The sequence below is a fragment of the Dipodomys spectabilis genome, unplaced genomic scaffold, assembly GCF_019054845.1.
Source record: "Dipodomys spectabilis isolate Male_0828 unplaced genomic scaffold, ASM1905484v1 ptg000024l, whole genome shotgun sequence".
Classification (NCBI taxonomy): Eukaryota; Metazoa; Chordata; class Mammalia; order Rodentia; family Heteromyidae; genus Dipodomys; species Dipodomys spectabilis.
In genome coordinates, this window is record NW_024870701.1 from 23,562,892 (window position 1) to 23,576,121 (window position 13,230).

Consider the following 13,230-nt stretch of genomic DNA (forward strand, 5'->3'; position numbering starts at 1 on the left):
TTTGAAGTATCAGTACCATTTCCTCTTTCTCTAAAGCAACAGGGTCAAAGGACTTGTTTTGTTCAACTAGAGTGTTGTTACACCAGCATTATAAGAAGAATAACAAGTCCAGGTGCTCAGTAAATTTCCACCACATACCTGACTGCTTTCTGCCCCAGGATGTCAGCTGTGGCCTGGAGAGTAGTATGGTCTGGGGCAAGGTTACCTTGGTGCACAGCCTCCTAGATAAAATATGGATCCCAGCAGCGTCATTCTAAACCCAGGCTCTATTCCAAGGCCCCTTGTCCCCTCATTCCTCTCATTCTTGACTGCTTGGGGCTCTCCACCTGTGTCCCTGGATGGAAATGGTAGAAGCTGAACTCCCTCAGCACTCTGCATTCCTCAGATGTTGGCAAATCATGGGATATTTGTTGAGCAGATTTCCAGCATGTTCCGTACACATAAGCTAAGTTCTCCAGTCTGGTACAAAATGTCTTATAGATTTCTACAAATAACACCAGGCCCCATCCTGCCTTTCAGATGTTTATAGTTGGGTTTGGTTATGGCATTTGGAGACAAAGGGTGACCAAAACTTGAAAGCTAAGACTCTTTCAAACACGATTCCCTAAAGAAATAAGGATGGTTCCAAAATCAAGCCAAGATATCACTAATAACACACTTTCATTCCAAGATGCAACTGGCTCCCCGGGTCCATAGCTGATCATCTATACTTAATCCAGGGGCCCCCAAACTCTACTGTACCTTAGCTCATAGCAGTCAAACCAGAGTGTCTCTGAAGGAGCCAGGCATCCGTGTGTCTGAAAGCTTTCCAGGGGATTCCAACGTATAGAAAGGTGTGGGACCCACAGGACCAATAGTACACATTAATTGAGCACTTCCTGTGTAGCCAGCCATAAAGAACCTATCCTCGTAGAGAGTCAGAGAACCTAGTAATGGAGAAAAGCACTCCAGAATGCTACAGCAGGAAGGTCATCTGCCAGGCCAGGCTCACTTGGAATGACATGCCTAGGGTCATACAATAAGCACAATACATAGTACTCCCTAGATTCTACATTCCCAGGCCAAGACTCACCCTACTGTAGTCTCCCTCTTTTCCTCTTTGCCCTCAAAAGACTCCATCTGGCCAGAGGAAGATCATCTGATATCAGTTCCCAACTCATCGTTATCACCCACTCTCAGGCTCACCAACACTTATTCAGCTTATTGTTCAAGCCACAATCTGTGTTCCCAGAGAGGAGCGGAAATGTCTTCTCCTTCCAAATGTCCCACTACTTCCCAATGTAGTGCTCAATGGGCAGCACTCACAAAGAGGCCTTACTAATGGATTCTCAGTGGAGAGATAGTAAGTGACCTTAAATTAGGGGTCAACTCAAGTGGCCACCGGTCACTCTAGCTATTCCTTTTCCTCACAGCCATCAAAGTGGCCCAGGATATTTCCACTATGTCTAGTAGAATATTTGAAATTTCAGGAAGTCTATAGAAAATCCCCTCACACCGGAAGCCCTCAATGGCAGCCTAGACGAAGGTACATTCTGACTCCCCCAAAACTTCTCACAGCAGATGCCATCTCCTCAGAAGCGTCCATGCCTGGCCCCCATGTTAAGGGCTCCATCTGACTGCATGAGGGATGCTGGATGCCTGGTAGGTGGTGGAGTGAGGAGCTATTTGTTCCAGCTCGTTCGCTCCCCTACTTTCTCTCACACTGGAGAGCACGGTCATCCATCTGTTCCACCCCATTACCTTTCCAGGAATGGCTTGGGCCCTAGGCCTGTGGCCAGGTCTTCACATTATCAACCCACACTCCAGTGACCTGCATTCTGTTGGCTTTGCAGTTGCTACAAACCATCCCCGTAGGGATCGGCCAGGTGTACGGCTGTGACAATCCCTGGACAGGTGGTTTGATCCTGGTGGCTCTGTTCATCTCCTCACCACTCATCTGCCTGCATGCAGCCATTGGATCCATCATCGGGATGCTAGCAGGTAGGATGGAACCCTGTGCTGCAAGGAGATCTCTGCAATCATTTTCTAAGCTCATCTTTCCCCTGTGCACAGCAAAAATTCTAGACTTACTCTCTTTGGTGGAGTTTTAAAACCCTGTCAGTGGTAGGGATTTACTTTTTCCTTGCCTGAGCCACCAAATAGAGCAGACTGCAGTAGCAAGATACATGGGTAGATGCAAGAGGCCTGCATGCTGTGCCCTGCAACTAAGGATAGAGGAGAATAAATGAGTGGAGAATGGGTAGGTGACCGGGTGCCAGCTTGGGTGCACATGGCCCAGCACTTTGAAGGTTTGAATAAGCTGAACAGAAAAGGCCTTCTAAAAGTTGGATTGGCATTGCCCAAACACCACTTCCCATCCCTAAACATATGTGTATATGTGTGTATACACATTTATCCATGGTTCTATTCTTTCTCCTAATAGTCTGAAAAGTGGGTAGGAGGTATTGGAAGAGAATTTTTTTTTACATATTCCAATGTTTTGCAAAATGACTTTTGGAGGCAGAATTTTAATTTTTCCCCATTGGAAATAACTTTAAACTCATTAAAAATTACATAAACAAAAGTAATCCAAGAGGTCTCCATTGCTTCTTTACCCAAAATCACTTAATGTGCCCCTTTGCTGGAACACCCCACTCTCTACATTTATCTGTGTGTACACACACAAGTTTGCTGCTCCCCTTGAAACAAAGCATTAAGTCGTCATCTTGCCTGCTGAAAATGCAGCTGCTCTGGCTAAGATGGGGTGGCTGACCTCCTCTCCTAGGCTACCCCAGAAATAGTCCCGCCTCTGTGAAGACAGGGGCTTTGGAAAACAGGTCAGAGACCACTGCCTTCTGCTCACTTGGGAACCCTCTGTGTCGTCTTGTTCCATAGCTCTGACAGTGGCCACCCCCTTCGAGACGATCTACGTGGGCCTCTGGAGCTACAACTGTGTCCTCTCCTGTATTGCCATCGGGGGCATGTTCTATGCCCTTACCTGGCAGACCCACCTGCTGGCCCTTGTCTGTGGTTGGTATTTGGGAGAGGGACAACCAAGTCACTCTGGTTATTCTCCCCCTCGTTGGTGAGATGCCTGTGCTAGCCCATCCCCAGATCAGTGAGAACAGCAAAATGTGTATATCGACCCCACCTCCAGCTACAGCCATTATGGAAGTGGGAGGGGATATGTAAGCACTAATCTCTGCCTCAGAGAATGCACAGTGAGGTGAGAGAGAGCTACAAGATAGCAAAGAACATGAGACAACTAGCAGATGTCAGGATAGACTGCAGACACTGAGGCGGCAGGAAAGCACACAAGACCATGTTCTTTATGTGGACTTCGTGGTCAGCCAGGGCAGTGGCTGAGGCCGGGGGCGGGGTGGGGGGGAGAAGGGAGGGTCAGGTTTTGACGGAGCTGACTCTTACGGTCTTTTCTCCTCCCCAGCTTTGTTCTGTGCCTACATGGGAGCAGCTCTTTCCAACATGATGGCCGTGGTAAGTTTGGACTCTTCCTGAGAGTGTTCTCTCTCAGCTTCCAGACACCTGGGGTCTGATGGAGAATCCTGAGTGGGTTATAGAATATGGTACTCTACCCGATGCTTCTGTCAAGGTTTATTCAAGGTTCAGCTGGAAAATAATTTTGTACATGGACCTCTGGGGGGGGGGGCGGTGTATGTGTGTGTGTACTAAAAGGAAAAGAGCACAATGTATGAGTATTGGAGAACAGAGTTGGATAAATAAAGCTGAGGGAAAATGTCATCTCAGAGAGACCAACACTTCAGATCTCTTGACTAGCTATGATGATGTTCTGAATCCAGTAACACCAGTGTCTTCACCAGGGGTACCCATCTTCAACCCCTATACATCATTCTCCCAAGTCTCTGGCTCAGTACAAGAGATCCAGGCCTGGACACTGGCCCTGAGCTCTTCAGCTCCAGGCTAGTGCTCTACCACATAAGCCACAGCACCACTTCTGGCTTTTTCTGCTTAGGTGGTGTTGAGGAATCAAACCCAGGGCCTCATGCCTGCAAGGCAAGCACTCTACACTGAGCCACATCCCTGCCCCCAGAAACGTTCTTTAGACACCAATGTTTTCATTTCCAGGTTGGTGTGCCATCAGGTACCTGGGCCTTCTGCCTCTCCTCACTCATCTTCCTGCTCCTAACAACCAACAACCCCGCAATCTACAAGCTCCCACTCAGTAAAGTCACCTACCCAGAGGCCAACCGCATCTTGTACCTGACGATGAAGAGCAGTGAGGAAGAGAAGTCTCCCAGCGGTGATTAGCCCAGCTCCAGGCCGAAATGTTTTTGCCTGGCTCCCTGTGGCCTCCACTTTGGGGCCATCTGCTCAGCACTCACCTTCTCTGCCTTTCTTTGCACCTGCATCGAATCAAGCACACCTGTGCCTTCCTCTCCCTGAGGCTGATTTCCCCCCTCTGTTCAAATTTTCATAACCATCCTGTGTACATTATTAAAGGAAGTTGGTGATGAGACTATCAGAGATAGAAATAAGGAGTCTGATTTACATGTTGTCGGCATAAAACCAAAATCTTTTGGAAAAATAAATAAGAGATTATCTTAGCCGGATGCCAGTGGCTCATACTTGTAATCCTAGCTACTCAGAAAGTGAGATCTGAGGATCATGGTTCGAAGCCAGCCCCTGCAGGAAAGTCCATGAGCCTCTTATCTCTAGTCAACCACTAGAAAACCATACATGGAGTATGGTTCAACGTGGTAGAATGCTAGCCTTGAGTGAAAAAAGCTCAGGGATAACGCCCGGGCCCTGAGTTCAAGCCCCACAAATAAAAAAAGAGAGATGATCTTCTTGACCTAAGTAATAGATGCTATAGAACTGAACTTGCTGAGTGGCTCTTGGGCAGACATGGAAGTGAGAGTTGAGTTAAAGACACCTGCTAGAAGGCGAAAGTATCCACTGTGGCACCTATTGCCATACATAGGAAAAGAGGAATTGCTGTATACAGAGACAGGAACTTTATAGTGATAGAGCTTGGAGTTTTAAAGCCTAAACATGGACAATTAGAGCACTGCTAGTATTTAAATGAGCAGTCTTGAACATTCAGGTTTTCACGTCTAGTAGTAGTCAAGGCCTCTTTCCCTAAGACTCATGATCAAAAGTCAATTTCTTCATTACTGTGTAAAATAAAATGCCAAATAGATTACCCCAAGAAAATATTCCATTTCTCCAATGCTTTGAGCCTTTAAAATTCTTTCACTACTTCCCCTAGTCCTTAAGACACTTGTACTTTTCCAACCATCTCCCACCCTACATTTGTCTGAGATTACTGATCATTTTGAATGTGTTTTCCTTACAGCATTCCTCTTCTTTATATAATAATCCTTACTTAACCCTGAATTATACATTCCCAATGATTCTGTGTTCATTTGGAGTTCATTAATTTAACTAAGCATTCTTAGTAAAAAATCATTCTTCCCTCTTTTTTTTGTTGTCTCCTGTCTTCCAGTCTCTGTTCTGACTCATTCATTACTTGTGTAGAACTCATTCGTTTGAGTATTTTATTCAAATAATGCATGAGGGAGTATGCATGTCTACAAATGGCATTTTGGTTGAATATCAAGTCTCTGGAGTTCAACCAACTCCCTCAGTTTTCTATAGATTTTCTTCCTTCATCTTCTGTCTCCCAGATTTTATAAATGAGAAGTGAGTCTGAGACCAAGCTCATTCATTTTCTTTATAAGTAGCCTAGGCTTTCTTTCTGGATAACTGTAAGATACTCTTTGGACTTCAGAAATTTTAGGAACTTCAGAAATTTTAGGAAATTAAGACCAAATGTTGTTTCATCTAATGAATCTTCTTTTGACCTATAAGCTCATGCTTTTCTTTAGCTCAGAGACTTTTCTTCTAATATGTGTTTGTTACCCTTTCTCCATCTCTTCCATCTTCTGTCTCTGGAATTCCTGTCGCCATATGCTGGTGGTCCCTGTTCTCAGTCAAGTTGCTTCACTATTTTTTACCATGTTTGCTCTACATTTAGATGTAGAGCATCTTGGCCTTCGAGCCACTGCATCAGGTTCCAACACTAACTTTCTTTTCTTTGGTTTGATAGATACATCGAAATTGTTGATTGGGGGAGAAAAACACATTTCATGAAACTTGAGGGATGGGGGCTGAAGTTGAATCCCCATGTCAATATCTATTATTTTGTTTTTGTAGTCTATCTCCAATTTTCTCTGAGGTCAGATACAACTTCTGGTAACTTATGGCATCAAAATTCAACCAGTTTTCCCATCCCCTTGTGTTGGTTTCCCAAGGCTGTCAATGTTCACAACCATGTGGCCTGACCTCATTCACTCATTCATCCAGAAGACACTGCATGAGCAACTATTAATGTGTTACTCAGTCCCCAGGACTGACAGTAAGCCAGGAAAGAATCAGAACAAGTCCCTACCTTCAAGGAATTCATTTTGCAAGGATATTGTTGGCCAGATGAATATTCTTACCTTAGATAAAGGCAAAGCTGGTACCAAACTAGACTGCTGACACACACTGGTGTTCCCAATTTGAGGAAATTACCTGGTCAGTTTGGTCCTCTGTTTAAGAATGGTATCATGTATATTTTAAGAATTCCAAGAGAAATCCTGTGCCTTCACACCTCTTAGCCACCTGTTTCCATTACTGCTACCCAAACATACCCAGCCATCCCTTTGACTCAAGGCTTTGAATCTGTTAAAATGTAAACAGTCTCGAGAAAGTAACACAGGAAGCATGATCAGTCACTTGCATCTTTGGTGGAAGAAGTCATTTCTGAGAATAGGTGTGATGAAAAGGGAAGGGAGTGTACAAAGAAAACACAGGCAGCACATTCTGAGACAATCTTTGGCAAAAGCCAGCATGCAGAGACAGGCCAAATAGGGTGAGTGAGGGGCTGCAATGCACTTGTCCCATTGGGAATGGCACTGGGGCTGACTGGATTTGATTTTAAAAGAAGAAATAATCCCAGCACTTGGGAGGCAGAGACCGTTCAAGGCTAGATTGGACTACATAGTGAGATTCTGTGTCAAGAAGAAGAGGAAGGGGGCTGGGAAGGTGGCTCAGTGGTAGAGCGCTTGCCTTGTGTGCCTGAGGCCCTGGGTTCGATTCCTCAGCACCACATAAGCAAAAAGAAAAAAGCCAGAAGTGGTGCTGTGGCTCAAGTGCTAGAGTGCTAGCCTTGAGCTGAAGAGCTGAGGGACAGTGCCCAGGCCAGAGTTCAGGCCCCACGAATGGACCCAAAAAAAAAAAAGAAGAAGAAGAGGAAGGATGAAGAGGAGGAAGTGGAGAAGGAGGAGGAGGAGGAGGAGGAAAAGGAGGGTGAACATAGTAGCAAATACCTGTACTCCTCACTACAGAGTAGGCAGAGGTAAAAGGCTCAGCATCTCAAGCCTGACAAAAATAACTAAAGTAGCCAGGCACTGGTGGCTCTCTCCTGTAATCCTAGTTACTTGGGAAGCTGAGATCTGAAGATGGTAGTTTAGAGCCAACCTGGGCAGGAAAGTCCATAAAACTCGTCTCCTATTAACCACCACCTTGAGCTGTGGCTCAAGCACTAAAGTGCTAGCCTTGATTTAAAAAAAAAAAGTCCAGAGACAGTGCCCAGGCCCTAAATTCAAGCTCCAGTTCTGGCACAAGAGAAAGAAAGAAAGAAAGAAAGAGAGAAAGAAAGAAAGAAAGAAAGAAAGAAAGAAAGAAAGAAAGAAAGAAAGAAAGAAAGAAAGAAAGAAAGAAAGAAAGAAAGAAAGAAAGAAAGAAAGAAAGAAAGAAAGAGGGAGGGAGGGAGGGAGGGAGGGAGGGAGGGAGGGAAGGAAGGAAGGGAAGGAAGGAAGGGAAGGAAGGAAGGGAAGGAAGGGAAGGAAGGAGAAAGAAAGAAAGGAAGGAAAGAAGAGGGAGGGAGGAAGGGAGGGAAGGGAGGAAAGGAAGAAAGGAAGAAAGAAAGAAAGAAAGAAAGAAAGAAAGAAAGAAAGAAAGAAAGAAAGAAAGAAAGAAAGAAAGAAAGAAAGAAAGAAAGAAAGAAAGAAAGAAAGAAAGAAAGGACGGACTGAGGGCATGGCTAAAGTGGCAGAGCACTTGCCTAGCAAGCAAGAGGCCCTGAGTTTAAATTCCAGTACTGTTAACAAAGAAAAGGAGGAGGGGAAAAAGGAGAAAGAAGATGAGGAGGTGGGAGGAGGAGGAAAATGTGGAGGAAAAGGGGAGAAGTAAGGAAAAGAGGACGAGGAGGAGGAGGAATAATAGTGGCAAAAGCCACAGCTATCTGCTGTAGGAACCATCTGTGATTAAAGAACACAGCAGAGTATGGGGATGAGGAAATAAGCAAGGAGAACTTGAATCTGTGGGGAGCAGGGCTCTAGAACAACGCAAGTTTCCTGAGCAATGATGTCTCCTATCAAACTGAGTTCCTGGCACAAGCAATGCTGGAGTAGCTGCAAACTTTTGTGGCGCTTGCTTTGGCAGGCTGGACCAGGTAATCACTATAGCCTCTGTCTTCCAAGTTTCCCTGATTCTCTATGGCCCTGAATCTTCAGAAGGACAAGGAGGAAATATGACCAAGGTGGCAAAAATATAAGGATATAGAGGCCAAAGTTACCAAAAATATACTTTGGGTAATATTTTTTCTCCTTTCTTAAGCTTTTCCTAAGGCTTCACCAGTTAGCCACCTGGTGATCACTTTACCAGAATACCCAATATGTTTGCTGGTGTGGACACAGTATCACTCAACTTGGCCTTGTCTTTGACCTGTTTCTCTCACCCCTCTGTCCTTTGCCCTCTGCCCTCTGACCATTTCTTCTTCCATTCACCTTTGTAAGATCCAGCCACCCCTTAAAGTCTGCCGGGCCTGCCTCTGTGCCTATACCAAACCAGTGTGTCCCTGTTTGTTCGTGCTTCTTATATGAGCCTGAGCTGTTTTTCCCTTGGGTCTTAAAGCTGTCCATGGGGATCACTACCATCTGAAGACCAGGTGGAGGATTGCACGTTCAGTGTGAGCATGATTTCTACTCGATAAACCACAGTCTCATTGGGCAACTTCAAAGGCATTTGCATTTATGTGAGGTGGTTTGGGTCGTTGTTTGTTTTTTTTGTTTTTTTAACTTTCCTGGTTGTTCCTGCCTCTAGCCATTTGGGTAAAATAGACAAATCCACAGAGATCCCTTCCACCTCAAATGGCACTAGGAATGGGGAGAGGAGAGGTGGAGAGATGGGTGAGAAGTCCTTGTTAACCCTTGGTGAATTGACAACTAGGAGCCCCAGCCTCTTCCTACCGCTGTATTAGCTGCTAGAGCAAAAGATGAAGCAAAGGATGCTGTACTTTGGAGCACTTCTAGCTCTACATTTCCTGTATAGCAATTCTAATCCTTTCCCCAGGAGGAAATCTGACCAAGCCAAAGTTGAGTCAAATTTACCTCGATGTGGTTGGGGATGTAGAGTTGAAGGAATAATAGCATAGTGAAGGAAACGTCATTCTGAAGTGAAAGAATCAATAAGCATAAATAGATCTGAGAATTGCAACCTTCAGCAGGGCCTCTTAGAAACAAGATTCCATCTTGGTCTTTGGCTTTGGAAGGCAGCACATGATTGTTCCACTTTAAACCTACTGTGTATCACTGGCAGATAGCTGTACTTCCGAGAACCAGAGTTCCATTTAGCTTATGGGACTAGTGTGAACTTCCTGGATAGCTTCTTCCAGGAGCCAATTTGATTGCCTATTGTTCACAAATGGCATCTCCCTGTGATGCCTGGAGTAGATGGATGCTTTAGGGAGTTAGAATGAGTGCACTGTGAGTTCGGGAGCCCTTAGGAAAAAAAACAGAACAAGAGGGCAAAGTGCTAAGCAAGAGATTAAGTGGCAGGGGATCCACTTAAACCAGAGCAAGGGGGCAAAGAGCAAGCCAAGAGATTAAGTGACCAAGGGATGAATCAAAGGGGAAGGTTCTAGTGTGGTCAGCGGCTTTCAACTAGCAGGAAGGCCTGTGCACAAGGAACTGGCCTACTCTCCACATGCTCCTTGCTTCTCCTGGAATGCTGGGCCCTTTGGACTCCCCCACCTTTGTTTGCTTTCCTTCCTCAGAAAGCCCTTCGTGATCAGGGACCCCCCCCCCTTCCTTCTTTGGCAGTTCCAGATACCTGGCTAGGTGGGAAGGGGAGCTTTGACGTCAAGGGGGAGTTTGTCTACTCAGGTGGAGCTAATGTCCTTGGTATGAAGTTTTGTTTCCGATCCTGACGAAGCCATCTCCCTCCAACACTGAGTGTACATGACTTTGGGGATTGATGACCCATCATACTTGCAGAGCCAAACAAAACATGTTTTCACTGGGCCCCTTCCCCAACTCCAGCCCTCCAGGGCCCATAGCCTCCTGGGACTGGGAAGGACAAGCAAACTTCCTTAATATATAAAGCCAAGATCTTTTCTGGATGCTGGGGTTATCAGACTATGCTCTTCTTGATCTGAGAGGGGCAGATTGAGCCCCCAGGATCCCAGTCAACAATAGTGAGGAGAAACAATCTGCAAATTTCCACAGAACCAGAAAGACGGCATCTAGGATTGAGCTGTGCAAAAATTTCCATTGAGCCACTGATGACAACACAGCCTGTACCCTGCCTGTCGGAGAATTAAGGGAGATTATTGAGGTTGGAAGGCAAATTGCCCCCTAAGGAGACAACACTTAGATAATTATTTAAAGGCGAGAGCTGGAGCCAGAATTCTAATAAGTAGATGTAACCAGGGAGACAACAGGAAAGCGACTAGATGATCCTGAGCACTACCCTTTAAGGAAAGCTGCCTGGTCAGCCCAGGTGAGAGCCCACAGTGTCTGGGCACCTCTCCCCAAAGGGAGTTAGTCCTCAAGCAAGAAGACCAGAACAGAGAAGACTGCTGCAGACAGGCATTTCTTTCTGTCTTCTCTCTCCTCCATGGTATCCTTTCTCAGCTGGCAAGTGTACACCACCTATGGGTTTAGGGCATGCAAATTAGTAAATTTACAGAAAGTCAGAAAGAAGGTGGGCAGGTGGACTCAGGCAGGTAAGAGGGTTCAGGTTTAGGAGAAGTCACATCAACTGGACTCAAGAACCAACTGGAAAGAAGCTCCTTCTCAAATCCTGATGGTCTAGAGTCCTCCAGACCTGTCCAGAAATCTAAAGGAACCCAGGTAAGAGATTCTCGGGGAGATAGAGAGCCATGTAGATGCCCCCCACAATGGAACTGTTGGGTTTCTCAAAGGGAAAACATGGTTCTTTGTTTCATGGAGCTGCATCAAGGGAAGGCTGTGGGGGAATGGGAAACTTATCAAGAACTCTAGAGAGAATCTAGATCTTAGAAGCTTCAAGCTAAAAGGATGCTTAAATATTTATAATTCAAGCCCTTTATTTTATAGATGAGGAAACTATAGCTTTCCCATAGACTTATCCAAGTTGTTAAAGAGCCTTGCAAAGGTCCACATGTCCTAAGGCACAACACTGGACACTCTTCTTGCTCAACTCTTCTTGCTCACCTACTCATGGCCAATTGGCCTTCAAATTCCTTTTCCCATTCTTGTGCCCACTGGATGAGTTTTTCTGTTATTTGTCATCCTTTCCACAATTCTATGACCCATAGCTCTAATGTTATGTGGCCCCCAGAGCAATGCAATAGTGAGTTGCTCTGAGACGCAAAGTCTGGTTAATAAGATAGAAGTTGAAAAATCTTCTGCCAAGGGTCCATCATCCACTGCTTCCTGGGCCAAAGCACTTGCTCAGGTTCCAGCCCTCCTATAGATACACCAATAGAACCGGATCATCCCTGTCCACTACTTCATACATGTCTTAACATTTCAGCTTCTCAACAACCTATCTCCTGGGTGCCCCCTCCCCTCTGGAAGACAGACCACAAGGCCAACATTTCAAGATATTGAAATTATTAGGTCAGAGAATGGGCAGCCTCATAAGGTATGGGATCTCCAAAACTGACACTAAAGGATTTGAGCCTTGGCAACATTGGCTGAGGAAAAGCTATCCTGCAACTCTTAGATCTACCTATGGCCTCTGCCCACTGTCAACAGCCTGGTCTTGATGCACCCATTCTTTCAAATGTGTATAATTTCCACACTCTTCTGTGTGATTGGAGGGAAAAGATAAGTTTACCCTAAAGTGTTACTCTGACTAATTTTGCTATTGAGTTTCTGGATCCCTGTGCTAAAAAGGATTCTGAAGCTGTGTCTAAACTTGTTGGGGAACAGTGCTGTAACCCACAGATAACAAGAGGGAGCACAGGAGAGGATATAGGGGAAAAGATACAGAAATGTGGCCACAGGATAAGAATCTAGTATACACTTGCCCAAGGCCTCTCAGTGGATGTCTGAAATGTAATAATACATAGATGATTGTTTTTATAACTTTGGTTCTTCTTTGGAGATATGAAATAATTAATGATTTTTCATTTTAAAAGTCTCAAACCTCTGATATATTTGGAAGGCTCCAACTCTTTAGAACACCTACATTCAAAAACAAAGCATCAAATTCAACCACTGTGTGGCCTCACATACACCTCTTCTCTCTGGACCTTGGTTTCCTTCTACCAGTGTCTGGACACAAAAATCACTTGGTTAAGGAAAACTTCTAAGTGGTTTCGTTCGGTTGTAAAACAACCTAATAGTAAGTTATGGCACCAGATTTTGCCATGGGCTTTAAAGATAAATCTTTCCAAATGGTATCAGTGGTTTTGTGACTTTTAAATTTTAAAACTATTAATTATTTCATATTCCTAAAAGAATATAAAATTCTACTACAGTCTAGCCAGGCACTAGTGGCTTATGCCTGTAATACTAGCTTCCTTAGGAGGCTGGGATCTGAGGGTCATGGTTTGAAGCCACGTTGGGCAGAAAAGTCCATGAGACTCTTACCTCCAGTTAATCACCAAAAAGCCGAAATTGTAGCTGTAGCTCAAGTAGTAGAACACTAGCCTTCGATGAAAAAGGGTACTCTGGCCTATGGAAGACTCTTTAATTTCATTTGTGAGCTCAACGTAACATATTGTAGAATCTCATTTAAATTAGATTTCAACTCATTTCTTTCTATTAATGTCTTCCCCATGGAGTGAGCCAATGACACCAAAAGAAACAAAATTCAGGTAAGTCCATTGGCCAACTAATGAGCTGTGTAGGGAAGAAGAGAGGTTAAGGAATTTGAAATTGACTATGAGAATGAATCTCACTTATTTCAGGGTTATAGCCACTTACACTTCATCTTCATAAAAAAAGCAAAAGT

General features: G+C 44.8%; 1 protein-coding gene across 3 annotated transcripts in view; it reads left to right on the forward strand.

The window, feature by feature from the left end:
- The window catches only part of Slc14a2 (solute carrier family 14 member 2), a 411,248-nt gene that overhangs the window by 370,619 nt on the left and 27,399 nt on the right, over positions 1 to 13,230 (forward strand). For 2 of the 3 annotated variants that reach the window (XR_006146903.1, XR_006146904.1), the window contains exon 1: positions 10,393 to 11,138. Coding sequence is in view for 1 of the 3 variants with exons in the window: in XM_042675019.1 (XP_042530953.1) it covers positions 1,833 to 1,980; positions 2,875 to 3,009; positions 3,425 to 3,474; positions 4,084 to 4,258 (508 nt within the window). In the remaining 2 variants the exon portion in view is untranslated. Of the gene's footprint in view, positions 1 to 1,832; positions 1,981 to 2,874; positions 3,010 to 3,424; positions 3,475 to 4,083; positions 4,259 to 10,392; positions 11,139 to 13,230 lie in introns of those variants that run through there. The other variant, XM_042675019.1, reaches the window with a different exon arrangement.